At 50.6% G+C, this 20,709-nt stretch overlaps 9 protein-coding genes across 9 annotated transcripts; 4 read left to right on the top strand and 5 right to left on the bottom strand.

The window, feature by feature from the left end:
* Window positions 1-82: 82 nt before the first annotated feature.
* Window positions 83-1,308, top strand: GGI43DRAFT_384317 (uncharacterized protein; the record flags this gene model as incomplete). Its single annotated transcript, XM_083203503.1, has 4 exons — window positions 83-237; window positions 300-409; window positions 479-819; window positions 874-1,308. 4 exons carry the CDS (start codon window positions 83-85, stop codon window positions 1,306-1,308), a joined length of 1,041 nt encoding a protein of 346 aa, XP_083060247.1.
* Window positions 1,309-1,768: 460 nt separating this feature from the next.
* GGI43DRAFT_406449 (NADH-ubiquinone oxidoreductase 21 kDa subunit) lies at window positions 1,769-2,841 on the bottom strand. Its single transcript, XM_083206146.1, has 4 exons — window positions 2,671-2,841; window positions 2,571-2,587; window positions 2,260-2,465; window positions 1,769-2,154 (listed from the first exon to the last, which is right to left on the bottom strand). The coding sequence occupies exons 1-4, from the start codon at window positions 2,734-2,736 to the stop codon at window positions 1,886-1,888; spliced, it is 558 nt and encodes a 185-aa protein (XP_083060246.1). The 5' UTR covers window positions 2,737-2,841; the 3' UTR covers window positions 1,769-1,885.
* Window positions 2,842-2,938: 97 nt separating this feature from the next.
* Window positions 2,939-4,362, top strand: GGI43DRAFT_59119 (replication fork protection component Swi3-domain-containing protein). The gene is made up of 3 exons (XM_083210054.1): window positions 2,939-3,284; window positions 3,345-3,420; window positions 3,473-4,362. The coding sequence occupies exons 1-3, from the start codon at window positions 3,064-3,066 to the stop codon at window positions 4,199-4,201; spliced, it is 1,026 nt and encodes a 341-aa protein (XP_083060245.1). The 5' UTR covers window positions 2,939-3,063; the 3' UTR covers window positions 4,202-4,362.
* Window positions 4,363-4,667: 305 nt separating this feature from the next.
* Window positions 4,668-6,728, bottom strand: GGI43DRAFT_59137 (transcription factor HAC1). The gene is made up of 2 exons (XM_083210056.1): window positions 6,130-6,728; window positions 4,668-6,068 (listed from the first exon to the last, which is right to left on the bottom strand). Exons 1-2 carry the CDS (start codon window positions 6,471-6,473, stop codon window positions 4,733-4,735), a joined length of 1,680 nt encoding a protein of 559 aa, XP_083060244.1. The 5' UTR covers window positions 6,474-6,728; the 3' UTR covers window positions 4,668-4,732.
* On the bottom strand, window positions 6,729-7,772 carry GGI43DRAFT_59136 (uncharacterized protein). The gene has a single exon (XM_083210055.1). It carries the CDS (start codon window positions 7,666-7,668, stop codon window positions 6,985-6,987), a length of 684 nt encoding a protein of 227 aa, XP_083060243.1. The 5' UTR covers window positions 7,669-7,772; the 3' UTR covers window positions 6,729-6,984.
* A 3,669-nt stretch (window positions 7,773-11,441) lies between these two features.
* GGI43DRAFT_406441 (DUF427 domain-containing protein) lies at window positions 11,442-13,023 on the bottom strand. Its single transcript, XM_083206145.1, has 2 exons — window positions 12,654-13,023; window positions 11,442-12,485 (listed from the first exon to the last, which is right to left on the bottom strand). Exons 1-2 carry the CDS (start codon window positions 12,826-12,828, stop codon window positions 12,160-12,162), a joined length of 501 nt encoding a protein of 166 aa, XP_083060242.1. The 5' UTR covers window positions 12,829-13,023; the 3' UTR covers window positions 11,442-12,159.
* GGI43DRAFT_406440 (uncharacterized protein) lies at window positions 13,024-14,268 on the top strand. The gene is made up of 2 exons (XM_083206144.1): window positions 13,024-13,521; window positions 13,589-14,268. The coding sequence occupies exons 1-2, from the start codon at window positions 13,177-13,179 to the stop codon at window positions 13,859-13,861; spliced, it is 618 nt and encodes a 205-aa protein (XP_083060241.1). The 5' UTR covers window positions 13,024-13,176; the 3' UTR covers window positions 13,862-14,268.
* Window positions 14,269-14,322: 54 nt separating this feature from the next.
* On the top strand, window positions 14,323-18,856 carry GGI43DRAFT_406439 (SKI complex RNA helicase subunit SKI2). The gene is made up of 2 exons (XM_083206143.1): window positions 14,323-17,680; window positions 17,762-18,856. The coding sequence occupies exons 1-2, from the start codon at window positions 14,534-14,536 to the stop codon at window positions 18,440-18,442; spliced, it is 3,828 nt and encodes a 1,275-aa protein (XP_083060240.1). The 5' UTR covers window positions 14,323-14,533; the 3' UTR covers window positions 18,443-18,856.
* GGI43DRAFT_406438 (pyruvate dehydrogenase (acetyl-transferring) subunit E1 beta) lies at window positions 18,857-20,609 on the bottom strand. Its single transcript, XM_083206142.1, has 2 exons — window positions 20,050-20,609; window positions 18,857-19,954 (listed from the first exon to the last, which is right to left on the bottom strand). The coding sequence occupies exons 1-2, from the start codon at window positions 20,437-20,439 to the stop codon at window positions 19,196-19,198; spliced, it is 1,149 nt and encodes a 382-aa protein (XP_083060239.1). The 5' UTR covers window positions 20,440-20,609; the 3' UTR covers window positions 18,857-19,195.
* Window positions 20,610-20,709: the final 100 nt, after the last annotated feature.

Below are 20,709 nucleotides of genomic sequence, written 5' to 3'. Positions count from 1 at the left end.
AGTTCCAACGCTGTCTTGTTTATCTCTCAGGATTCCATTCATCAATTAAACCACTTGCTTGTTCATTAAAAATACAGGCAACATGGCAAACCCAGGCTCAAGCATGCCAGAACAAGGATCTACAAGCACTCCATCAGAAAATGGACCTCAATTTACTCCGGGCCAGAGCGAGCCAAGCGATGGTGAAAGCACAGAACATACGCCGAAAGGTATCACTAAGCGTATTTTAGAATATGTGTTGACCAGATATCGTATAGTAGTTAATTTTGATTGCTACAGCCTCGCTTATAATAAAATAGACAAAGATCGCGAGTTGTATTCATCTTGGGCCTTCTCCGCTGTGACAAGTCAAGCTTGTTCGAGGCGTTGGTGGGCGAAAGGGGATATGCAGGCGATGGCATACATTCTGGTAAGTATTTCGTTTATTTTTCGGTTGGTCCTATAGCTTAAGAAATCGACCATCACTAACAACCATCAGTAACTCGGGAGTATCAACTTGGTCGTGCCAGAATTGATGGCCAATTCTATATATTTGTTGATACCCCTGGGTTTGACGATACCAGGACGACGAGTGAAGAAGTATTTCGCAACATTGTGTCGTGTATCGAAACAGTTCGAGAGCATTCAATCTTCACTGGCATTCTTTATGTTCACGAGCTAAACAGCATTTACTCGACCGGACATGCTGTCTTTATATCCTGGCTTGAAGCATTCTGCGGGACACAATACCTGAAATACGTGACTTTTGTCAAGACTAAGTTGGATGAATTCAATCCCAGGCATTTGGAAAAGAAATTAGCCATGCTTGACGAGTGGATGGTACAATGGTCGAAGTTTTTGTAAGCCGGAGCACAAGTTTATCATCACGGCAAGCAGTACGCACACGGAGGCCACGATCTTGACATCATTCTTGATGAGGAAGCGGACAAAGACGAAAGAAGAAACCAGGCCATAATGATGATGACTCGTTGCTACAAATGGAAACCATCTTTGTATCCGTGGATCGTTGTTGAACTGAAACAAGGGACACAGGTAGAAGATACCGCAGCAGGCAGGGTTCTGGGTTTAAGACCTCCCACATATGCACGTTCCCCTGAGAGTGGCCCAGACTGGTTCCAAATGCTCATAGACATCCCTCCGGGTGATTCCGAGGATGATTCGGATGACGAATTCGAAGCATTCAATTATGCTGACGAACGGGATGTTGATCTAGACGATCTCTCGGCCGGAATCCGGGACACCCCAGACGAGAGAGAGTTGGCAGAGGCGCTTCGCCAGGTTATGCAAGGACATCGAAACTATATGTAATCTAGGTATATAGTTTCTTTTGCATGGCGATGATTTCAACCCCTGCTCCCCTAAATCCCATACTAGTCAATGTGGAACAATTTGATTTGAGATGATGGGTTGAGAAAGAAATTGGCATATTCCCTGCTGTTCTATCTTCAACGTAAAAATTGAACACTTTCAAATGTTCCAGCGCAATGAAGAGCGCACATGTAACCTCTTACGTCAGCTCAACAGAAGGTTAGCTTATGCCCTTGTTGTGTGAAACTTGCAGCTGGCGAATCTTGATACAGTCAACCAACGTTGTGTAACGCTACCAGATCTCTATAATAGCTGTTGCAAAGAAATAAACGGCTCTTCAAAGGTAGCATTGATATATCAAATATCAGTAGCATGAACCGCAGAACATAGCGCAGTCCATTAGCCCAATCATGAACCAAATCAAAACTATATCGCATATAAATCAAAGGGGCACCTGAAATTTCAAAACGTTTTTTTGTTCTTTCTTTACTCTGCAAGAACCGGTAGATATTCTCGCTAAAATATACACAAATATTTTCCTTCCTCTTTATTTCTTTCTTCCCCCTTTCGTCTCTAGTTACTTTCGCTCCGCCTCCAGCTCCCTCTCAGCCTGCTGATAGTACTTTGCCGTGTCCACGCCGTGCTGGTTGTGGTTGACAAAGTTGAACCAAGGGACGGTGCTGAAGAAGAGGGCAGAGTATCTGCTCTGTCGGGCAGCAACACCCTGGAGGTGGCTGTTCAGTCTGCTCTCGCCGTAGAGGGGCTCTCCGGCCTTGACCTTGGCGACCATCTCCCGCATGTCCATGTCGACTTCTCTCGCGTTCTCGGTGGCGCCGTAGAATCGGACTATTTGTGATAGCATGTCAGTCTCATTGAGATTATCCATTGGGAATTTTCCGAGTTGTCCAAAGTCCAAATGCAGAATGAGGGGTCGTATATAAAAAAACGTACGGGCTGATCGCTGGTAAAAGTAGAGGAAACCGCCGGCCAAACCGATGAATCCGGCAAGGCGCAAGGCCTTGGGGAAACCGCCTCTGCCAACATGTGACGGAGCGAGTCTCTCGAGGGCGTAGAGACCGACGGGAGCAAAAGCCGCGGCAGCTGCACCAGCTACGTAGTCTGAAGTTCGCGCATATCCGACAACTCGCTTAAAGTGACTGTCCAAAACACATTAGCATTCGCCAATTCCACCTCCAACGTGTCCAACCATTCAAATTCCACAAGCTGTAAACCGAAAAGAGCAGAGAAGAGCAGAAACGTACGGGTCGTTGTCGATGAGCTAAATCCCAAAACGTCAGTCCATCACCATCACCATGAGTTCTCCTCCATTGGACGCCCAATTGCGCCATAAAAGGGACATACCGGGTACTTGGTCTCGACGACCTTGCTTGTCCCAACGTAGGACTGCTTGGTCGTTGTTGAGGCCATTTTCTGAATAGATTTGCGACCCCCGAAATGCGGCAGCAGCTCAACTGGATCGAGAGATCTGATATCCCGGAGCTGCAACTTGCGATTGCTAGTGCCTGAGGATGCGAGAAATCACGTGGGGACGATGTGCTGGTTGGATCACGTGAATCAATTAAAAGCCTTGGTGGGGTTTCTTGGTGCTTTAAGCCAAGACGCGGTCCCCCCGCAATCGATAAGGTAGAGACGCGTCTAGAGAGCTGTTAGCTAGATATCGTCAATCAGATTGAAGATTATTGTTGGTTATTCGCAAATTCAGATCGCTTCTCTTTTAAAAATCAAATAGACATCATGCCACCAATGTCATTATCAGAGCGTCTACCAGCGCATGGCGACGATTTGGACAATTATGGCCTAGACGACGACCTAGACAACCCATTCGCATCTCCAACTCCCCCGCCAGAATCATCAAGCAAGAAGAGAAAAGAGCCAGACTCTGGGCTGGGAATCGAAGAGGAGGTTTCTGTTCAGAAGCGTGTGAGAGTTCCGAATGTAAAGCTTGATGAAGAAAGGTATATATACAATATTTTCTATAATAAAATAGCAATTTATGTTAACAACCAATTCAATAGACTATTAGGCCCAGCTGGAATCCCCAAGCTCAGAAAACGAGCCGCAGGGCTGAAGCTAAAAGGCAAAGGCCACGAAGTATGCAATTCTCCAAAAGCTTCTTAACTCCAGCTAACCTTTCGGTACGCAGTTCTCAGATGCCTCTCGCCTCCTCTCATTCTACCAACTATGGCTCGACGACCTCTTCCCCAAAGCCCGCTTCCTCGACGCCCTCACCATGGTCGAAAAGGCCGGCCACAAAAAAGCCCTCGTGACGGCGCGAAACGACTGGATCAACGAAGGGCGCCCCAAAGCGAGCCACGATGACGATGACGAGCTAGGCATTGGAGCCGTCACCATCGACGATGACGATTTATACGGCGCTACTCCTCGGGGAGCGAGAAGATTTGTGAATATGCTTCGTGATGCGCCAGTGGCAGCGCCGCCGGCGAATAACGACATGCCTGACGATGACGATTTGGAAGCGCTCATGGCGGAAGCAGAGAATATGGACAGGGGGAAGCTTCTTACAGCCAGACCAAATACTGCTGCTGCTGCTACCAAGCGAATTACTACTACAGCCCGTGCAAATTTCCCAGACGATGACGATCTAGAAGCGCTCATGGCAGAGGCAGAGAGCATGGACACGACAAAGACTACTGCTACAACTACAACTACCGCCAAGCAAAACACTACGACCAGTGCCAATGGCCCAGAAGAAGACGACGACTATCTAGAAGCCCTCATCGCAGAAGCAGCAGCGCAAGATCGACAGCAGCCTGCGGAGAAGAAGGCGGGCGATGGCTCAGCTTCAGCAGACAAGGGACATGATTTTGCGGATGAAGAGGAAGCTATGCGGGAGATGGACGGCTTATGGTAAAATTACTAAGAAGGGTTATTGTAGGGCATTGTATGTTGGACGGAGGCATGTAAAGGGCATATCAATTTAGCAGGCGCCTAGGAGTTTTAGCTTTACTTCAGTTTAAATCAAAGTGCTGGAATTGATGGGTGGTATAAATGAAGGATGATGGAGAGCGAGCAGATTCATGGCTTATACTATATCAGATAGAACACTACTACAATCAACTTTAAGAGACACATCACAGTCACAGTCATGAGAGAATCAAAAGTAGAGGAAATCGGCAACGCTTGCTCAATTATACATAGTGTACACCTAATCGTAAAGTGTAGCCAGGTCATGAATGGCTATTCTGTTTCTATCTCCTCTGCCTTTGAGAGAAGGCCATTCCCGCGTTGCGCCGTTTCCAACACATATCCTTGATCCACCCTTTGAATATATGCCGCCAACCCATTCCACCCTAAGCCAGGGATTTTTTTTCCCGCAGGTGAAGATGATGAAAATAAAACTTGATATTTTGAATACACAAAAAGAAAAAAAAAGACAAAAAGATTACCTCGACAGCCGTGACCGCTTGGAGCCACCGCTATAGTCAAGTCGAGAAGGTTTAGCTCGCTTAACACCCGCTACTTTAAGAACAATTGAATCTGATACTGATAGTTGGTCTGCTGAGGCGCTTCTCTCGGAGACGAGAAGCGCGGCCTGCTTTTGCTGGATCTTCCTTTCCTCGACCCTTAGGGCCCACAGGAGAGTGAGGAGGACTTCTCTAGACGGCAAAGTAACGCTGCGTAGAGATTGAGTTAGCTCGCAATCGCCGCGCGTCGCACAAGACTCGTTGTCTGAGCTCCCGTCCCGATCGTCGCGTCCCTCAGACACCAACCGCAATGCCGCCATCGTCGCATCCAAGAGAGGACGCGCCAGACTGGGGCTGCTGGATAGGATAGTCCGAAGAGATTTGAGTCTCAGGGTCGTGGATCTCGAGGTCGAGCTCGTGGTCCGCAGCGGCATAGTTGCTCGCTGCCACAATGTCGGAGGCGACGTTGTTTGCGTCGTCGTTGAGGAAGTCGTTGATGTCGAAGAAGTCGTAGGAAGGTTGATCCTGGAAGCAGGTGGCAGAGTCACCAGCCAGATAATCGTCGTCAAGAGTTGAGGAGTTGGGAGAAGCGAGAAGCCCGCTTTCGAGGACATAGCGATCTGCATCAAGGGCCGCTGACAAGCCGAAAGCAGAGCCGAGGCTGAAAGGACCATCATCCTGAGGTACAGAGCCCAAGCCAAGGCAGTGGGCGTCGGAGTCTGCGAGGCCGGGAACGACTGAGGCATCTCCACCGATTGACACGGCAGGTCGCACAACATCTCTGCAGGACGTTGTGTCGAATCAGTGGAGAGGCCGACAGTCAGCTGTTCGCTGGTCTCGATTTGTTCCTTGGTCTGTTCCTCGGTGGTCTCTTCGAATTCCTCGGACAAGTCTTCGTTGGCGGAGTCGGGGATGGGGTTGAGTTCGGGAGAGAGAGAGGCGGGGTTCACGGTGGGGTTTGTCGCGGACCTCATCATCTGGTCCATCAAGGACTGTTTAGTAGAGTCGACTTTCTGGCCGTCTTGGGGGCCAAAGAGCTGTTGTGACAATGTAATGCTGTCTTGGAGTGAGTCTAGGGGTGATGAAGAGCGGGTAACGACACCTGAGCTTCGTCGAAAGCGGTTGAGCTCCTCGACGAGCATCAGGTTAGTCTTTTGGGCGCTGATCAGGAGTGTCTCCAGCTCCTTGTTGCGCTTCTCGAGAGCCTCAACCTCGAGCCTCTTGCGCTCTCGCGATGACTGAGCGGCGCGGCGGTTCCGGAGAACACGCTCGACGCGACGCTGTTCCTTTTCATCTTCAGTCTTGGCTCGTTTTCTATAAGCCAAACCTGGTTAGTATTGATAAAGCTTGAAGAGTTGTTTCTTCTTCAACATACCTAGGAGGGAGGTTGGTCTTGGGCTCGGGGAGCACCTGGCCCCATGATTTCCTCTTCTTGACAGGCTTCTTTTCTGATGAAGAGGATTCTGTGGGGTTTGTGTCGTCGTCCATGTCCTTGTCTTCGTCGTCCATGTCCTGCTCGGGAATCACCGACAGGCGAGACTCGAGCTTCTCATCAGCATATGACTGTGGCGTCATCATCTCCATGGGATCCATGGTGGCTACTGATGAAGGAGTTGAGACGGCGAAGAGGGATGAGAAGTTGTCGCCGGGAGCTGACAGGAAGGACTCGGCGGGAGACGCCTCGAACTTGATGAGCGGAGACGACTGCTGGAACGCCATGTTTGGTGATCTGGATGTGTCTTTGCTTCGGTTCTCTGTTGCTCACGATGCGTGGAGAGTTGGTGTATGCAAAGTGACGTGAAGCAACTCTAGCGGCTGTTTCTTTCTTAAGGAAGACGGCGCGCTGTGGAGATGAGAGAGAGCGATATCAAAGCGTCAGATGTCAAACGCCTGGCTTAAGCTTGTCAAAGCGATGGTTCGTTCCAGCAGGTGTCTTATTGGTGCAGATGCGCCCACTGCATGGCAGGCAGCAAAGACCCAATCAAACGAATGAGTCAGCGAGATTGCGCGGGTGGCTTTGCTCAAGTTGGATGAGTCAGAGCCTGGATGAGGGAAGAGGACAGAGTGGCTTCTTGTTGTATGGCCAAATGATGGTCGGCAGCGGCGTGGTTGGCGGCGATGGTGGTCTCTTTATCTTGAGGCCAGCGTGGCCTCGAGTCTGGGGGCCTGAGGCAGTGAGACACGAGCAGGGAAAGGGGTGGCTTCGGATCGAATCGAACCAGGCAGGCCATTAAACAGTGGCGGTGGATCTGGTGGGGGCGGCAGAGCCTCGAATCAGGCCGGGCTGGGAGGCTTCAGGGGGGCGCTCTAGCGGGCTTGGGGAGTGGGCTCTGGCGCCGCAGGGGGCGAGGCCTGATACTGGCACAGTGGGTGCCAGGTGCCGGGCGCTGGAATTCAGTTGCGCTACAGTGGCACGCACAGCGCAGCTACAGTTGAGTTGGTGCCCCTCCAAATGCTCCAAAGGCCTCCAGAAGGTTGCATCCCGGCAGAAACAGAGGCTGGACGGGTCTGGAGAAGAGGATAAAAAGGGGAGTGTCGGCTGAACCGGCAGAGAGGAAGATACAGAGAGAGAGAAGCCGGAAATAGGCAATGAAAATGAAATACTGCTAGTGAATGCGTATATTGGAACTATACGAGCACGGATGATTTGAATTTCTATGGCAAAAGCACGTGTGGTGGGAAAACTCCATACAGTATCGTATTGTCCGTGTTTTGCGCAGCGTCTGGGCCTTGGCTGTCTTACCTGTATTGGCATCGCATCCCCTCCTTCTGGGTCCTCCATGCTCGTCGAATGTACTGCCGAGACACGTGCAACAAGGCCGGTCTCAGTGCAGGGACAGGGACATGGCCGTGGAAATTCAAATGGCTGCTTACATGTATGCCCAAAACCAAAACATGACATACATACCTGCATACATGAGCTCGTACATGCTGGCTGCAGGCGACAAAGACATGCATTTGATTTTTTGTTGAGCACAGCTTCTTTCTGTTTCTTTTTTGTTCAAGCAAAGAATTGACAATATCATAACAACGTCATTGGGCTTCAATACAAACAAACATAAAAGGAGCTTCAGGAGAAGGAGGCAGAAAAGGGGGGTTGATCTGGTTGGTTGCGCAAGCCGGATGGATCGTCTCCTCCCATTCCCACTTTGTCCCAAGCCACCACAGAGGCTGATTCGCCCAGCTGGCCTCCATTGCATAGTACGAAGTGATACGATCTGCGAAACAGAGACGGTGTGCTCTGTGTTTCTATTCTCATCCTTATTGATCAGCGCCACCAAAGATAGCAACCCACTACCGGTGGCAGCGCCCAAAGGTGCTCTGAGTGCTCCTCCAACTGGCTGTGGAATACGCACTTTCCACTCGCTCGTCCTAGGCACATATTCTTGCTTGTACATGCATCTACATGCATCGACATTAGCTCTACATGCTCGGACATGTAGTGGCATGTAGCACACGTGGTGAGCATCGACTGGTCGTGCCATGGCAAATACTCCGTCTCGCGACCTGCCCAGTCCAGCAGCCGTTTGGCCTCAAACACGTCCTCGTCCCCATCCACATCTCCAGTGTGCTTCTAGCTGCTGCGCACGTAATCACTAACGGCATGCTCGAGGAGGCTAATGATAGCACAGCACATAACGGAACCACCAAAAGTAGCACAGTAAGCCCTTGAGACGCAGCATCCGTCTGGCGCTCCCCACCTCCGGCATCGCCAGGAAAAAAGTCCCGGATTGGCGGCTCGCTTGCCTAGAGGGCTCGCAGCGGGATGGCAGGTTACATACCCTGCCTGCCTGATAGTCTACAGCGCTGCTACAAGCAGTAATTGCGGTTGAAACTATCAGCATCGGATTCAAACTACGTCTCCATCGACTCTTCATGGCCCCCCTGGTCTCGAGATTCCAACTGCATGGCTCAAAGGGTTCTCTCTCATCTTACTACATGTGCTAGCAAGTGCTAGCATCGCCCTATTTAGAATCCCAGTGCTAATAGTTCTGCAACTGCTCTCTTTGGGAGAGACACTTCCACTCTTGTCTCACTCTCGGTCAGAAAGGGCTCTTGCAAGGGTTTAAAGAGGGAAGGAGAAGAAGCGGCAAGAATCACATCGATCGAGCGAGCGGGTTCGCGCCAAGCCAAGGGATTATTCTTGTCTCGGGAAACGCAATGTTGCACAGACAAAGAGAGCCCAGACATTTCTCCGTACACTGTATGGTTTTAGACTACATGCCAAAAGAGGCAGCACCCTTGCAACAAAGGAATTGTCCGCAGAGGAGGGGAGGCAAATAGAACTCCGAAAAGAGCAGCTGGATATTATTCCACTACTGCATTGCTATGTGCTGCCGAGTACGGCCGGAAATATTTTACCAATTGCTTGATCAGAACGCTGCTCCAATTCCCTCTCCTTCGTGCCTCTACACCGGAGCCAATCGAATCATGTCAAGCACGCAATATCCTCCCGCCGCTGCTATTGAAGGAAATCAATCAATAGGGGATGGCGGGGTCCATCTTTAACTTCGGCCCTATCTCCTCAGGCAAAGTCTACTATGGAAGTTTCTCCAGAGAGTGCCGCACCAAGTCCTGCGCCTAGTCGTTTGGTGTGGCAGCCGTCCCTCAATAGCATCTCATCTCGGAGTGCGGGCCGTGGGCGCCGCCCCTTTTTTGGGAGCCGGGCAGTGTTTTTGATTGAGAGACGAGCGGTTTCAGGACTCGTAGCTGAGCTGCTAGCTGATCAATAGTACGCGGTCGAATCGATAGAATTGCTTCAGAATCAATACTGGTTCACGTCCATCCGGCAAGGCATTCCGTTCAATGCGGCGGCTCATCAAATCGCATACCCATGCACAGATGCAACCTCCCAATGAATGGATACTACTTTGCTTTTGGCAGCTACTAGCAATAGTTCCGGAACGGTTACGGTCTAGAGACCCTCCCTCCCTCTCTTCTCCCAATTTTCCCCTTGATTAGGCCGATCTGCCTTTCCCCCTCTTTCTGGCGAGACCCCAGATTTTCGTTGCCCTTTTTCCCGCTACGCCTTGTGCCTGTTTATGTTCCGGCTCTTGGACGTTTAAAGAGGGCGGCCATGTAACCCTAGAAGACAAGGAATTGTTCCATTCTGCCGGCTTTGACGTTTTGACTGGCACTTTACCCGGGAATTTTATCTACTGTACTCTGCCATGCCAATTTCAGATTATTGATGTTGCTGCTATATTGCCATTGTTGCTGCTACCACTGTTTGCTTTCAACCACCCGTGACAAGCGTGCATGCACAGAGGAGACTCTCCTCTCAGCTCCATCTCCTGCAGTGGCGCCCAAGTGGGTAGCTCAAGCTCTGGGCCTCTAACCATCGGACCATGCGGAAGCTGCCTGCATTATTCTGCCATTGCAACATTGGTTCTAACAGTACCTATACGAGTACGAAAATGCCCATCTCCAAGCATGTACTTTGATACTGGAGCGAGCATGCGGGGAAGCCATCTTTTTCTCTGAGATTGTTCTGCCCCTCACTCAATAACTCGCATGTGAAAATCATTTACAAGAACAAACCCGATGCCACACACCGCAGAAGACATCACGCGACAGTCTAAGCAGGGAGAAGACGAGAAGCAGTAGTTCAAACTTTTCAACGCTTTGGAGCCCAACCTTTGCCACTGCCATCATCGAAACTTTCGATCGCCCGCGGGGTAACGCGAAACGCGCTTCTCGAGAACAGACGACGCCCACTGACTACGAGCACATACACACACGAGCATAGCAATGGCGGGGCTCGCGTCTTGCGAAGCTTCCTGGGCGCATGTGCATGCGGTGGAGCACGGAGAATCTTCGTGAGGAGCTCAGGTAAGGCTTCAGGTGATGAAGGCAATATCGTATGAGACGCCTTTGTTGGGCGCTCCCACGTCCAGTCTACGGAGTACATGCATGTGCATATTGAACGATTTCTTGTCGGTGAAGCATTGATCGACCATACAGCTACTCCGTACAGCTACGAACCTCCAAGGCCCCTAGTTCACATGCAAAAAGTTGCGTCTCCAAAAGCTAAGCTTTTGCGGTTGTGGGGAGCTCTCGAGCCATGTAAAGCTTGCCACGTCAAGGGCTCAATGCATTGGAGCATTGGCGCGCGACAAGCGAACTCGTCTGGAGGGGGACCACCACTTCTTTACAAGCAAGCAAGCATCCCAAGGAATTGCATACAACCAACCCAGGGAGGCGATTGAGCCCAACAAAAAAAAAAGTTTATGCCATGCTGCAAGGTATCCTGGAAGCGGATGCCCTGGCCGAGTATGTGCATGTCGTTTTGCAGACCGCTTGTTGCACGTACATATACGGAGAGAGAGATGCATGCAGGAAAAGAGAGTTCCATCATATTCTAGTTGGTGGAGATATCTCCGGCCAAGTGATATGTGATTCAATGCAGTAAACTGACTCGAAGCGTCTATGAGAGTTTCTGAGAATACTGGAGCCAGTCAGTTGAGGTTGTGTAGCACGTTTCGAAACGTATAGTACTTGTGATGTGATAAGATGTTCATCACCATCGTAGCAAACAATTAAGCAGCTATGCTTGACTATCTAGTATCAATGCGTAGATCAAACTCTATTTTGAGTCAAAAATTATGTCTTTTTTTGAGTGCGTTAGTAAATATGATGGCTTGTGGTATATTGCTATCTGGAAAAACAAGCATCCAGCTCGGGTGTCCGCGGAGAGCTATCCATGAATTGCCCAATAAAGAGATGCATATTATCGGCAACAAGATTCCGTATCGCCTACCAGGAGCTAGTTTCCGCTTGAGAAGGACGCAGGGTCATTGGTGTGACCCCGGCACGCACGAATTGAGCATTGAATCCTCGAAAATGTGAATCCCAGCTGTAAGCGCTGAATTGAAGCAGCACTATGTGATCTCACAACATCGAATAGCTTCTAGATCAGGAACCACAAACCAAAACAGCCGATCCTCCAAAATGTTTTGATTGACATATTAATCAGAACTTAATTCAGCGGCATACCTTGGCCAAGCATTTTCATTCTACCCAATAATGTTGATGCATTCCCTGCCAATCTGGAGATAAACCTACCCTACATCTCACACGACAAAACTCAATTTTGATCTGAAACTCGTATCGAGACATTGGAAATTTCATTTAGCACTACAAACAATTTCCCGCAGCACTGCCCTTTGCTTCAGAATACAGCTAGCTATTTGAAGTATATTGGCAGCCTAAGCCTCATCGCGGCCACGTACCGTAATTTAACTGAATGTCTGCCTAGAACCTGCCACGCGGCCACGAATATTTCGACAAGTCCTACATGCCAGATATTACTCTATAGCATCTTGATTATCAATCAGGACACAGTTTTAAAACAACAACAACAGAGTCATAGCAACTTTCGCATCTGCCTATTCGCACATAACTCTCACACAACGGGATCCAGGTTGCCCGTCTTGCCCTTCACGATGCCCTCAATCTCAGACGTCACCCAACCGCCGTAGAAATCTCCCGGCTGCGGCTCCACCCGCTCGCCGTCGACGAAACAGTCCCACGGGCCGGCGTAGAAACTCAGGTACCCGCGAAGTGGCTCGAAGCCGGCTGACGGGCTGTCGTACGACCAGATGCGGTTGGAGACGGTTTCGTCTGGGAGGGCGATGCTGTAGTACATTGCGGCGCCTTTCCACTCGCACCAGCTGGAGCGGGATGTAGACTTGAGGGGGACTTTGATGCTGGATGGAGGGAGATAGTATGCTGGTGTTTATCAGTCAAGTTTCTGAGTGTCTTGTATACGTGTAGACCCAAGAAGATGCAACATCACTTGATGCCATGGCCATTATCAAAAATTCAATTATTTCATAGCCCTTCGTTGTGCCTTGAGTCTGAATTACAAGATGAACGATTCACTCCAGAGAAACGCACTTGGTGGATGATGCGTTTCCAGCACCCAATACGCATCGCTGGTATCCGCAATCTCGACATCCTTGTATGTGATGCGGATATGCCGAGAAATCTTGTCCAGCCGTGGCGGCCGGGGAAACGTCTGGACATTCATCTTGGGATGTGAAGCTCTTCTAATGGCCTTGAAAGAGAGCATTTCATAATTTGATGTTCCAGCCGAATAGTCATGAACGAACAAGAAATATTGGAACAAGAAACTCTTCTTTTGCTCGACTTACAATGAGATCATGGATAGAATAAAAGTGTGGCTGGTGAGCCTTCCTCTCTTCGGCCAGAGCGATGATTTGTGGCTGTGCTCTCGCCCGATTCCTGTTGCGTCACCCCGCCTTATCCGCCACTCGTCCAAGAGCCCATCGCCGAAAGTCTGCCTTTTGAAACCAATTTTCCCTAGACGTCGCTTTCTTTTCAGCAAATCGCTCCATCTCCATCTCGACAAAAATCCTCACCTCGACTTCAGTCTCCTCCTACATCGAATCCGCCCAAAATGTCCAACCGCCAGCTCGCCCGCGACATGCAAGTCGAGTTCCAGGCTCGCTTCCAGGCGAAACAGGCCCGGCGCGAGGCCCAAAAGGCCGCCAAGCAGGATCCCGTCCTCAAAAAGCAGATCCAGGAACTGCTGAAGAAGGGCGAGACGCAAAAGGCGTACCAAAAGGCCAAGATGCTGCTGTCCAAGCAGGCGCTGGCGCAGCAGATGGACCAGATGGCCGACATGGCGGAGTTGTCGGCGGCGCAGATCCAGGCCAACAATGCGATGAACCGCATGACGCACATGATGGCCTCGTCGTCGCGGACGATGAACCTGGCGCAGAAGAATACGAATCCCGAAAAGGTATGTTTTGTCTCTATATCTCGCACACATATCGTGACCATTTGAAACTAACTGCCATCTTCAATAGACGCTCGTTACCCTGGAACAGTTCAAGCAGCAAAACGAAGAATACGCCATGACCAACGGCATCTACCAGGACGCCATCACGCAGTCCACCTCTGTCCAAGTCGGCGAGGACGCTGTCCACGAACTGCTCGGCAAACTCGCCGACGATGCTGGTCTGGAACTTAGTTTCGAGCTCAACCAGGCCACTCCTGCGACGGCCGAGCCCCAGACTGCGGAGCCAACTGCCGAGGAGGAAGATAAGTTGCAGCAGAGACTGAGGGCTCTGCGGGCTTAGATTTGAGAGAGGGGGATTACATAGCGGACTTTTTTTCTTTTGATTCTTTGTACCTGCTACGTTACGCCGTGGCTTGATACTCATGTGTATGAATCAACAGGGAGTCATCTGATTTGATTTGCCGGGCTCAATTTTCTTTTCTTTTCCGTTGCTGGGAAACGAGGGCTTTCTTTTTTTCGGCGTTTCTGAGAGGGCAAATGCGCAAGGGCTGGGTTTTTGATTGATAATGACTGACTGGATCAAGAACTTGTTGAATCGCTACTATTATTAGAGCTGCAGCTTCATGTCTCCTGCTGCTGCAATTCCCTGATGCATACGGTCCGGGTGGAGTTTCTATACATATATTTACTACAAACGCATACAAGTATATATATCTATATATATTTTACAATGGGACTTTTCTCTACCATTTATCAGTAATTTTTGAATTTCTCTTGCTCTTTTAATAGATGGCATGTGTCACTTGAAGTGCCAAAACGTAGAAATCCACGAGTAGATGCATGTGCCCAGACCCGCATTTCCGTCTTAGCGGGGCCAAGGCAGCTCCAACCTTGAACCCAAAGACGGCCTCATGTTAGCCCTTCACTTCATCACCACAAGTTGCTTGTAAACAAAACAATTGCTTGCCATTGCTCATCTAGACAGATTGATCACAATTTCAGCTAAAAAGCCATGGCTGGCATCGACGCCCTTCTCATCTCTCAAGATGCAGAAGACTTCGTCCCCAGCTCCAGCTCCAAGAAGCGGCGTCTTCAAGACCCCGAAGAGCTTAAGAGACGCCTGGAAGATGAGCTGCTGATGCCCTCTCCCCAGTTCTCTACCGAATGGCTAGATCATCTTCAGCAGAGATGGGACTTTGAGACGGATTATACGTCTCTGTTCAAGATTGCACCGCCACAGACTCGAACTCTGACGAGGTTTTTGCGGCACGGACTGGAAGGCCGCGTTACGGGATACAAGAATGTGACGGTTCCCATGAGCGGTGCTACTGCAAAGAATTCGACTAGTCTTCTTCGAAAACCAGCCAACAGGGCGGATTTCGTCAGAGGTGCTGCTGGATTCTTCCCCTTTGCTCCTGGTGGATTGGAGGGAATCGAGGCCACGGCAGCTCTGGAGGATCAGATTCACGGAGGAACTGCTGCTGTCGATGCCGCTTCTGGTGGGAACAAGCTGGAGAGGGTGATTCAGCTTGCGACTGAGGGAGGATTGCTGCAAACTGCCCCTGGAATGGATCGTGGTATCGATTTCAGCATCAAAAAGGCAGACAAGGACACAGACGCTGCTGAAGCAATCAAGCAGGAGCTCGAAGAGGATCCAGAAGAGGCAGGAGATTTCAACGCAGAGGACGAGGATTCATCGTCTCCCAATGGTGCTTCTGGTGAATCACCAGAGGATGAAGAGGAAGACGGAGATGATATCGATGACTTGCTACCCGTGGAGTTTCCATCTCTTGAGCCACATGGTACTCTCGCAGCCTCAAGTGCTAAAAGAGCCGGTCGAGAATGGGCACACATGGTCGATATCAAACACGACATGCCCAACTTTAGAGAACTCGTTCCCGACATGGCTCGAGAATGGCCCTTTGAGCTGGATACATTCCAAAAAGAAGCTGTGTACCATCTCGAAAACGGCGACTCGGTCTTTGTTGCGGCCCATACGTCTGCCGGAAAGACCGTCGTCGCCGAGTATGCCATTGCTCTGGCGGCCAAGCACATGACCAAGGCCATCTACACATCGCCCATCAAGGCTCTCAGTAACCAAAAGTTCCGCGACTTCAGACAGGAATTCGACGAGGTCGGCATTTTGACGGGCGATGTGCAGATCAACCCCGAAGCTAGTTGTCTCATCATGACGACGGAGATTCTGCGAAGTATGCTGTACCGTGGAGCAGACTTGATTCGTGACGTCGAGTTTGTCATCTTTGACGAGGTCCACTACGTAAACGACTATGAACGTGGTGTCGTGTGGGAAGAGGTCATTATTATGCTTCCAGAGCACATTTCGCTTATTTTGCTATCAGCTACCGTGCCCAACACACACGAGTTTGCCTCTTGGGTTGGTAGAACCAAGCAGAGGGATATTTACGTTATTTCTACAGCCAAGAGACCTGTACCACTGGAACACTATCTTTGGGCTGGTAAGGATATCCACAAGATTGTGGATTCAGAAAAGAGATTCCTCGAAAACGGCTGGAAGGACGCACACAAGGCTACGCAGAGTAAGGATAAAGCACCAGCGGCCGGCAATACGCTCGCCATTAGGGGAGGCTCTCAAGGCAATCAACGAGGTGGGAGAGGTGGCAACCAGAGAGGCGGCCCGCCGCAACGAGGAGGCCGTGGTGGTGGTGGTCAGCAAAGAGGACGAGGAGGACCACCTCGTGCCAGCCACAACCCTGGACACATGGGCCGTTCTGGAAACCCTGGTGGACGGTCAAGTGCTGCTCAAGACAAGAACATATGGGTTCACCTGGTTCAGTTCCTAAAGAAGCAGACCCTCTTGCCAGCCTGCATCTTTGTCTTTTCAAAGAAACGATGTGAGGAGAATGCGGATGCTCTGAGCAACCAGGATTTCTGCACGGCTACTGAAAAGAGCGCCATCCACATGGTGATTGAAAAGTCAATTGCTCGTCTGAAGCCCGAGGATCGAGTCCTTCCCCAGATTATCAGACTGCGTGAACTTCTTAGCAGGGGTATTGCAGTACATCACGGTGGCCTGCTGCCCATTGTTAAGGAGCTGGTGGAGATTCTATTCGCCAGGACCCTCGTCAAGGTCTTGTTTGCTACTGAGACTTTTGCCATGGGCCTCAACCTGCCTACCAGAACTGTGGTGTTTTCCGGATACCGAAAGCATGATGGCCACTCGTTCCGCAATCTTCTGCCTGGTGAATACACGCAGATGGCCGGTCGAGCTGGTCGTCGTGGTCTTGATAAGGTCGGCTCGGTCATCATTGTGCCACCTGGCGGAGATGATGCTCCTCCCGTTGCTGAGCTGCGCAACATGATTCTGGGAGAGCCTTCCAAGCTCAGGTCCCAGTTCAGACTAACCTACAACATGATTCTCAACTTGCTAAGAGTAGAGGCGCTCAAGATTGAGGAGATGATTAAACGAAGTTTCTCAGAGCATGCGACTCAGCAACTTCTTCCAGAGCACGAGAAAGACGTCAAGCTGGCTCAGGCTGATCTTGCTAAAGTCAAGAGAGAGTCTTGCACCATTTGCGATAGCGTCGTGGACGAGTGCCACCAGGCTGCCCAGGACTATAAGAGGCTGACGACGGAGCTGTACAAGAACCTGTTGCGGATTTCAATCGGAAGAAGAATGTTTACGCCACAGAGGCTCATCGTCTTCAACTGGGAGGGAATCCGCACCGCTGGTATTCTTCTTGCCGAGGGCATGAGTCCTAAGGGCACTTTTGACGACCCCATCCTCCACGTCTGCGCCATCAAGCCCCTGAGAGAGCGCCGCGACGCAACAGATCAACTGCCCTTTATCCCAGGCTTCCGCAAATACCTCCCCAAACTACCCCAGGGTAAAAAGCGACTGACTACTAAGAACATGTTTGTCCCCCTGAGCGACGTCGAGTGCCTCACGCGGTGGGTGCTAAAGGGAGTCTTGCCCGAGATATTCAAGGGCGGCAGCGGCGCCGAGGACGCGCGGGACAAGATTCAGGAGATTTGCGCGAACTGGGACGATCGGTGGGACGAGATGGATATGGGCAAGGTGAAGAGCTTGCAGCTACAGGAGATGATGGAGAAGAGGGTGCAGTTGTCCAAGACGATGGCAAATTCTGCGGCGGTGAAGTGCCCGTCGTTTTTGAAGCACGTAAGTTTTGATGGCCCTATTCTTCTCCTTTTTTACTTTGAATATGTTCTTAAATGGTTTACTGACAATTATCAATCATAGTTTGCCATGTGTCATGACGAGTGGCTCATCAAGGAGCACATTGCCCAGCTAAAGCAGTCCCTTTCCGACCAGAACCTTCAACTGCTGCCCGATTACGAGCAGCGCGTCCAAGTCCTCAAAGAGCTTGACTTTATTGACGACGCAACCCGCATTCAGCTCAAGGGCAAGGTTGCCTGTGAAGTCCACTCGGGTGATGAGCTCGTCCTCACGGAGCTCATTCTTGACAATGTCCTCGCCGACTTTGAGCCTGCCGAGATTGCAGCCCTGCTCTCTTCCTTTGTCTTCCAGGAAAAGACTGACATAGAACCCACCCTGACGGGTAACCTCGAGCGCGGACGAGACACCATCATCGCCATATCTGAAAAGGTCAACGACGTGCAGACGCGCCTGCAGGTGATTCAGTCAAGCGAAGACTCCAACGACTTTACCTCACGCCCTCGCTTTGGCTTGATGGAAGTGGTGTACGAGTGGGCTAGGGGAATGAGCTTCAAGAATATCACGGCGCTGACGGACGTGCTGGAGGGCACGATTGTGCGGACGATTACGAGACTAGACGAGACGTGCCGAGAGGTGAAGAATGCGGCGAGAATCATTGGTGATCCGGAGCTGTACCAGAAGATGCAGACGGCGCAGGAGATGATTAAGAGGGACATTACAGCAGTGGCTAGTTTATACATGTGAAATTGCTGAATGGGATAGATGGAATGATGGATGAATAGGGGGGTGGATAGGAAATACTTTGCTCTTGTTTTGGGAACTGGGGTTTTAAGATGGCGATATGCTTGGTATTGGGTTTATTTTGATGATGATGGAAAACAAAACGATTTCTAGATGGCTGCTTGCTGTTTATCTGGCGGGGATAGAAAATCAGAGACTTCAGAACCAAGATATGAGGCTAGTCTTGGGTGTCTATACGCGTATCATTTCACGATCTTTATTTAGCCTCCAAGAGGCATTTAAGAGATGTCATCACTTAATCTCTCCTTTAAAAGCCTGAAAAGAAATCTTCAAGTCCAAGTTTGGCTTAATTCGCAAGAACCAGAGGTAGCTTTAGGTTAAAACATGGTAATGGCAAATAAAAGGGAGTTTATCCATGAAAGAAGCGCATAGGTAATTACAAGTACAGGTCCATTATGATTTCCCCCCGCCTCTCCCGCCCGTCTATCGAAGTTTTTTGTCAACTACCCTAATTGCGTTTGTTTCAGTCCCCTCCTGAAGGCTCTCCCCTTTTTCAAAAAGTGAAATTTCTACTTCCCGTATTTGAGATATTACATTCGCCTGCCTGGATGATCCTCTTTCCTTCTTTCTCTCTTTCTTCTTCTTAGTATAAATTCATTTTATATCCGTAGATATTTAGGAAAAAAGAGCTACATTATCGCCCTTTTTTCTTTATTGTTCCCCTTTTCTTTCTCTCTCCAAAATCGTTCAAGGTATTTACACTCGCAGCATCTTGGCGGCAAAGTCGGCAATCAGCTGCTCGGTAGGGAAGGACATCTCCTCGAGGCCCTGGGCGTAAGGAGTAGGGACCTCAGCACCGGTAACACGCTGAGCAGGGCCGTCAAGGTAGTCGAAAGCGTACTCCATGGCCAGAGCCAGGATCTCAGCGCTGACACCAAAAGCAGGGTAGCCAGACTCGACGACGAGCAGACGGTGAGTCTTCTTGATGGACTGGACAATGGAGTCAAGATCCAGGGGCTTGATGGATCGCAGGTTGATGACCTCGGCGTCGACACCGTACTGCTTCTGCAGGAGGTCGGCGGCGGTCAGGGACTGGCCGACGCAGCGGGACAGGGACACAATGGTAATGTCCTTGCCGGAGCGCTCAATCTTGGCCTTGCCGAAAGGCAGGACGAAGTCGTCCTTCTGGGCGGCCTCGGACATGGGGAAGCTCTGGCCGTACATGAGCTCGTTCTCGAGCACGACGACGGGGTTGGGGTCGCGGATGGCGGCCTTGAGCAGGCCCTTTGCGTCCTCGGCGCTCCAGGGGGAGACGACCTTGAGGCCGGGAATGCTGCCGTACCAGGCAGTGAAGTCCTGGGAGTGCTGGGCGGCAACACCGGCGGCGAAACCGTTGGGGCCACGGAAGGTGATGTTGCAGGGCTGGATACCACCGGACATGTAGAGGGTCTTTGCGGCGGAGTTGATGACGTGGTCAATGGCCTGCATGGCGAAGTTGAAGGTCATGAACTCGCACTGGGAGGAGAGGCATGTTAGCTGAGGTTTATATATAGATATATACGCATATATAGCGATATATATGCCAATATCAAGATGATATCAAGACTTACGACGGGGTGCAGTCCACTCAGCGCAGCACCGGTAGCCAGACCGGTGAAACCCATCTCGGTAATGGGCGTATCAATAACTCGCTTCTCGCCAAATCGGTCCAGCAGGCCCTTGGTGACCTTGTACGCGCCGTTGTACTGCGCAACCTCCTCGCCCAGGATGAAGACCTTGGGGTTGCTCTCGAGCTCCTCGGCCAGCGCCTCGTTCAGGGCATCTCGCACGGTGTACTCCTTGACGCCCGCGCCCTCGGCGTAGGATCGGTTCTGGGATGAGCCGCCAAAGTAGACGGGACGGGCAATGGCCTGTGTGAAGGAAGGCGAGGCCGTCTTGGTGATGGCGGCAGCTCGTGTTGAGGCAGCCAGGCGGGCTGCGGGTCGGAGGAATCGGGACATGGCGGGAGGTTGCTCTGGAAGAAATAAACTCGAGGTATTTCTTCTTTTTTTTCTTCTCTGCTTGTCGACGGGCTCTATCACAAGCTGGCCGTCTTTTGCTGCTCGCTGGAGAATCAAGCAGAAAAACAAAAGGAGGAGGGAGAGGGTTGGTGGATAAAAGGTGTTTAGGTTGTTTTTTGGCGTTGGAATATCTTTCTCAGAGGGAATTTCCGGCGCCGGGAAAAAAATTCCCAAGCTATGCTGCCCAGCCAATTGGAGCAACCAACTTTT

Source organism: Trichoderma evansii (assembly GCF_050947405.1).
Source record: "Trichoderma evansii strain SZMC 28006 chromosome Unknown GGI43scaffold_11, whole genome shotgun sequence".
Taxonomy (NCBI): domain Eukaryota; kingdom Fungi; phylum Ascomycota; class Sordariomycetes; order Hypocreales; family Hypocreaceae; genus Trichoderma; species Trichoderma evansii.
The sequence above is the reverse complement of the archived record's forward strand: the minus strand, read 5'-3'. Positions and strand labels throughout refer to the sequence as shown.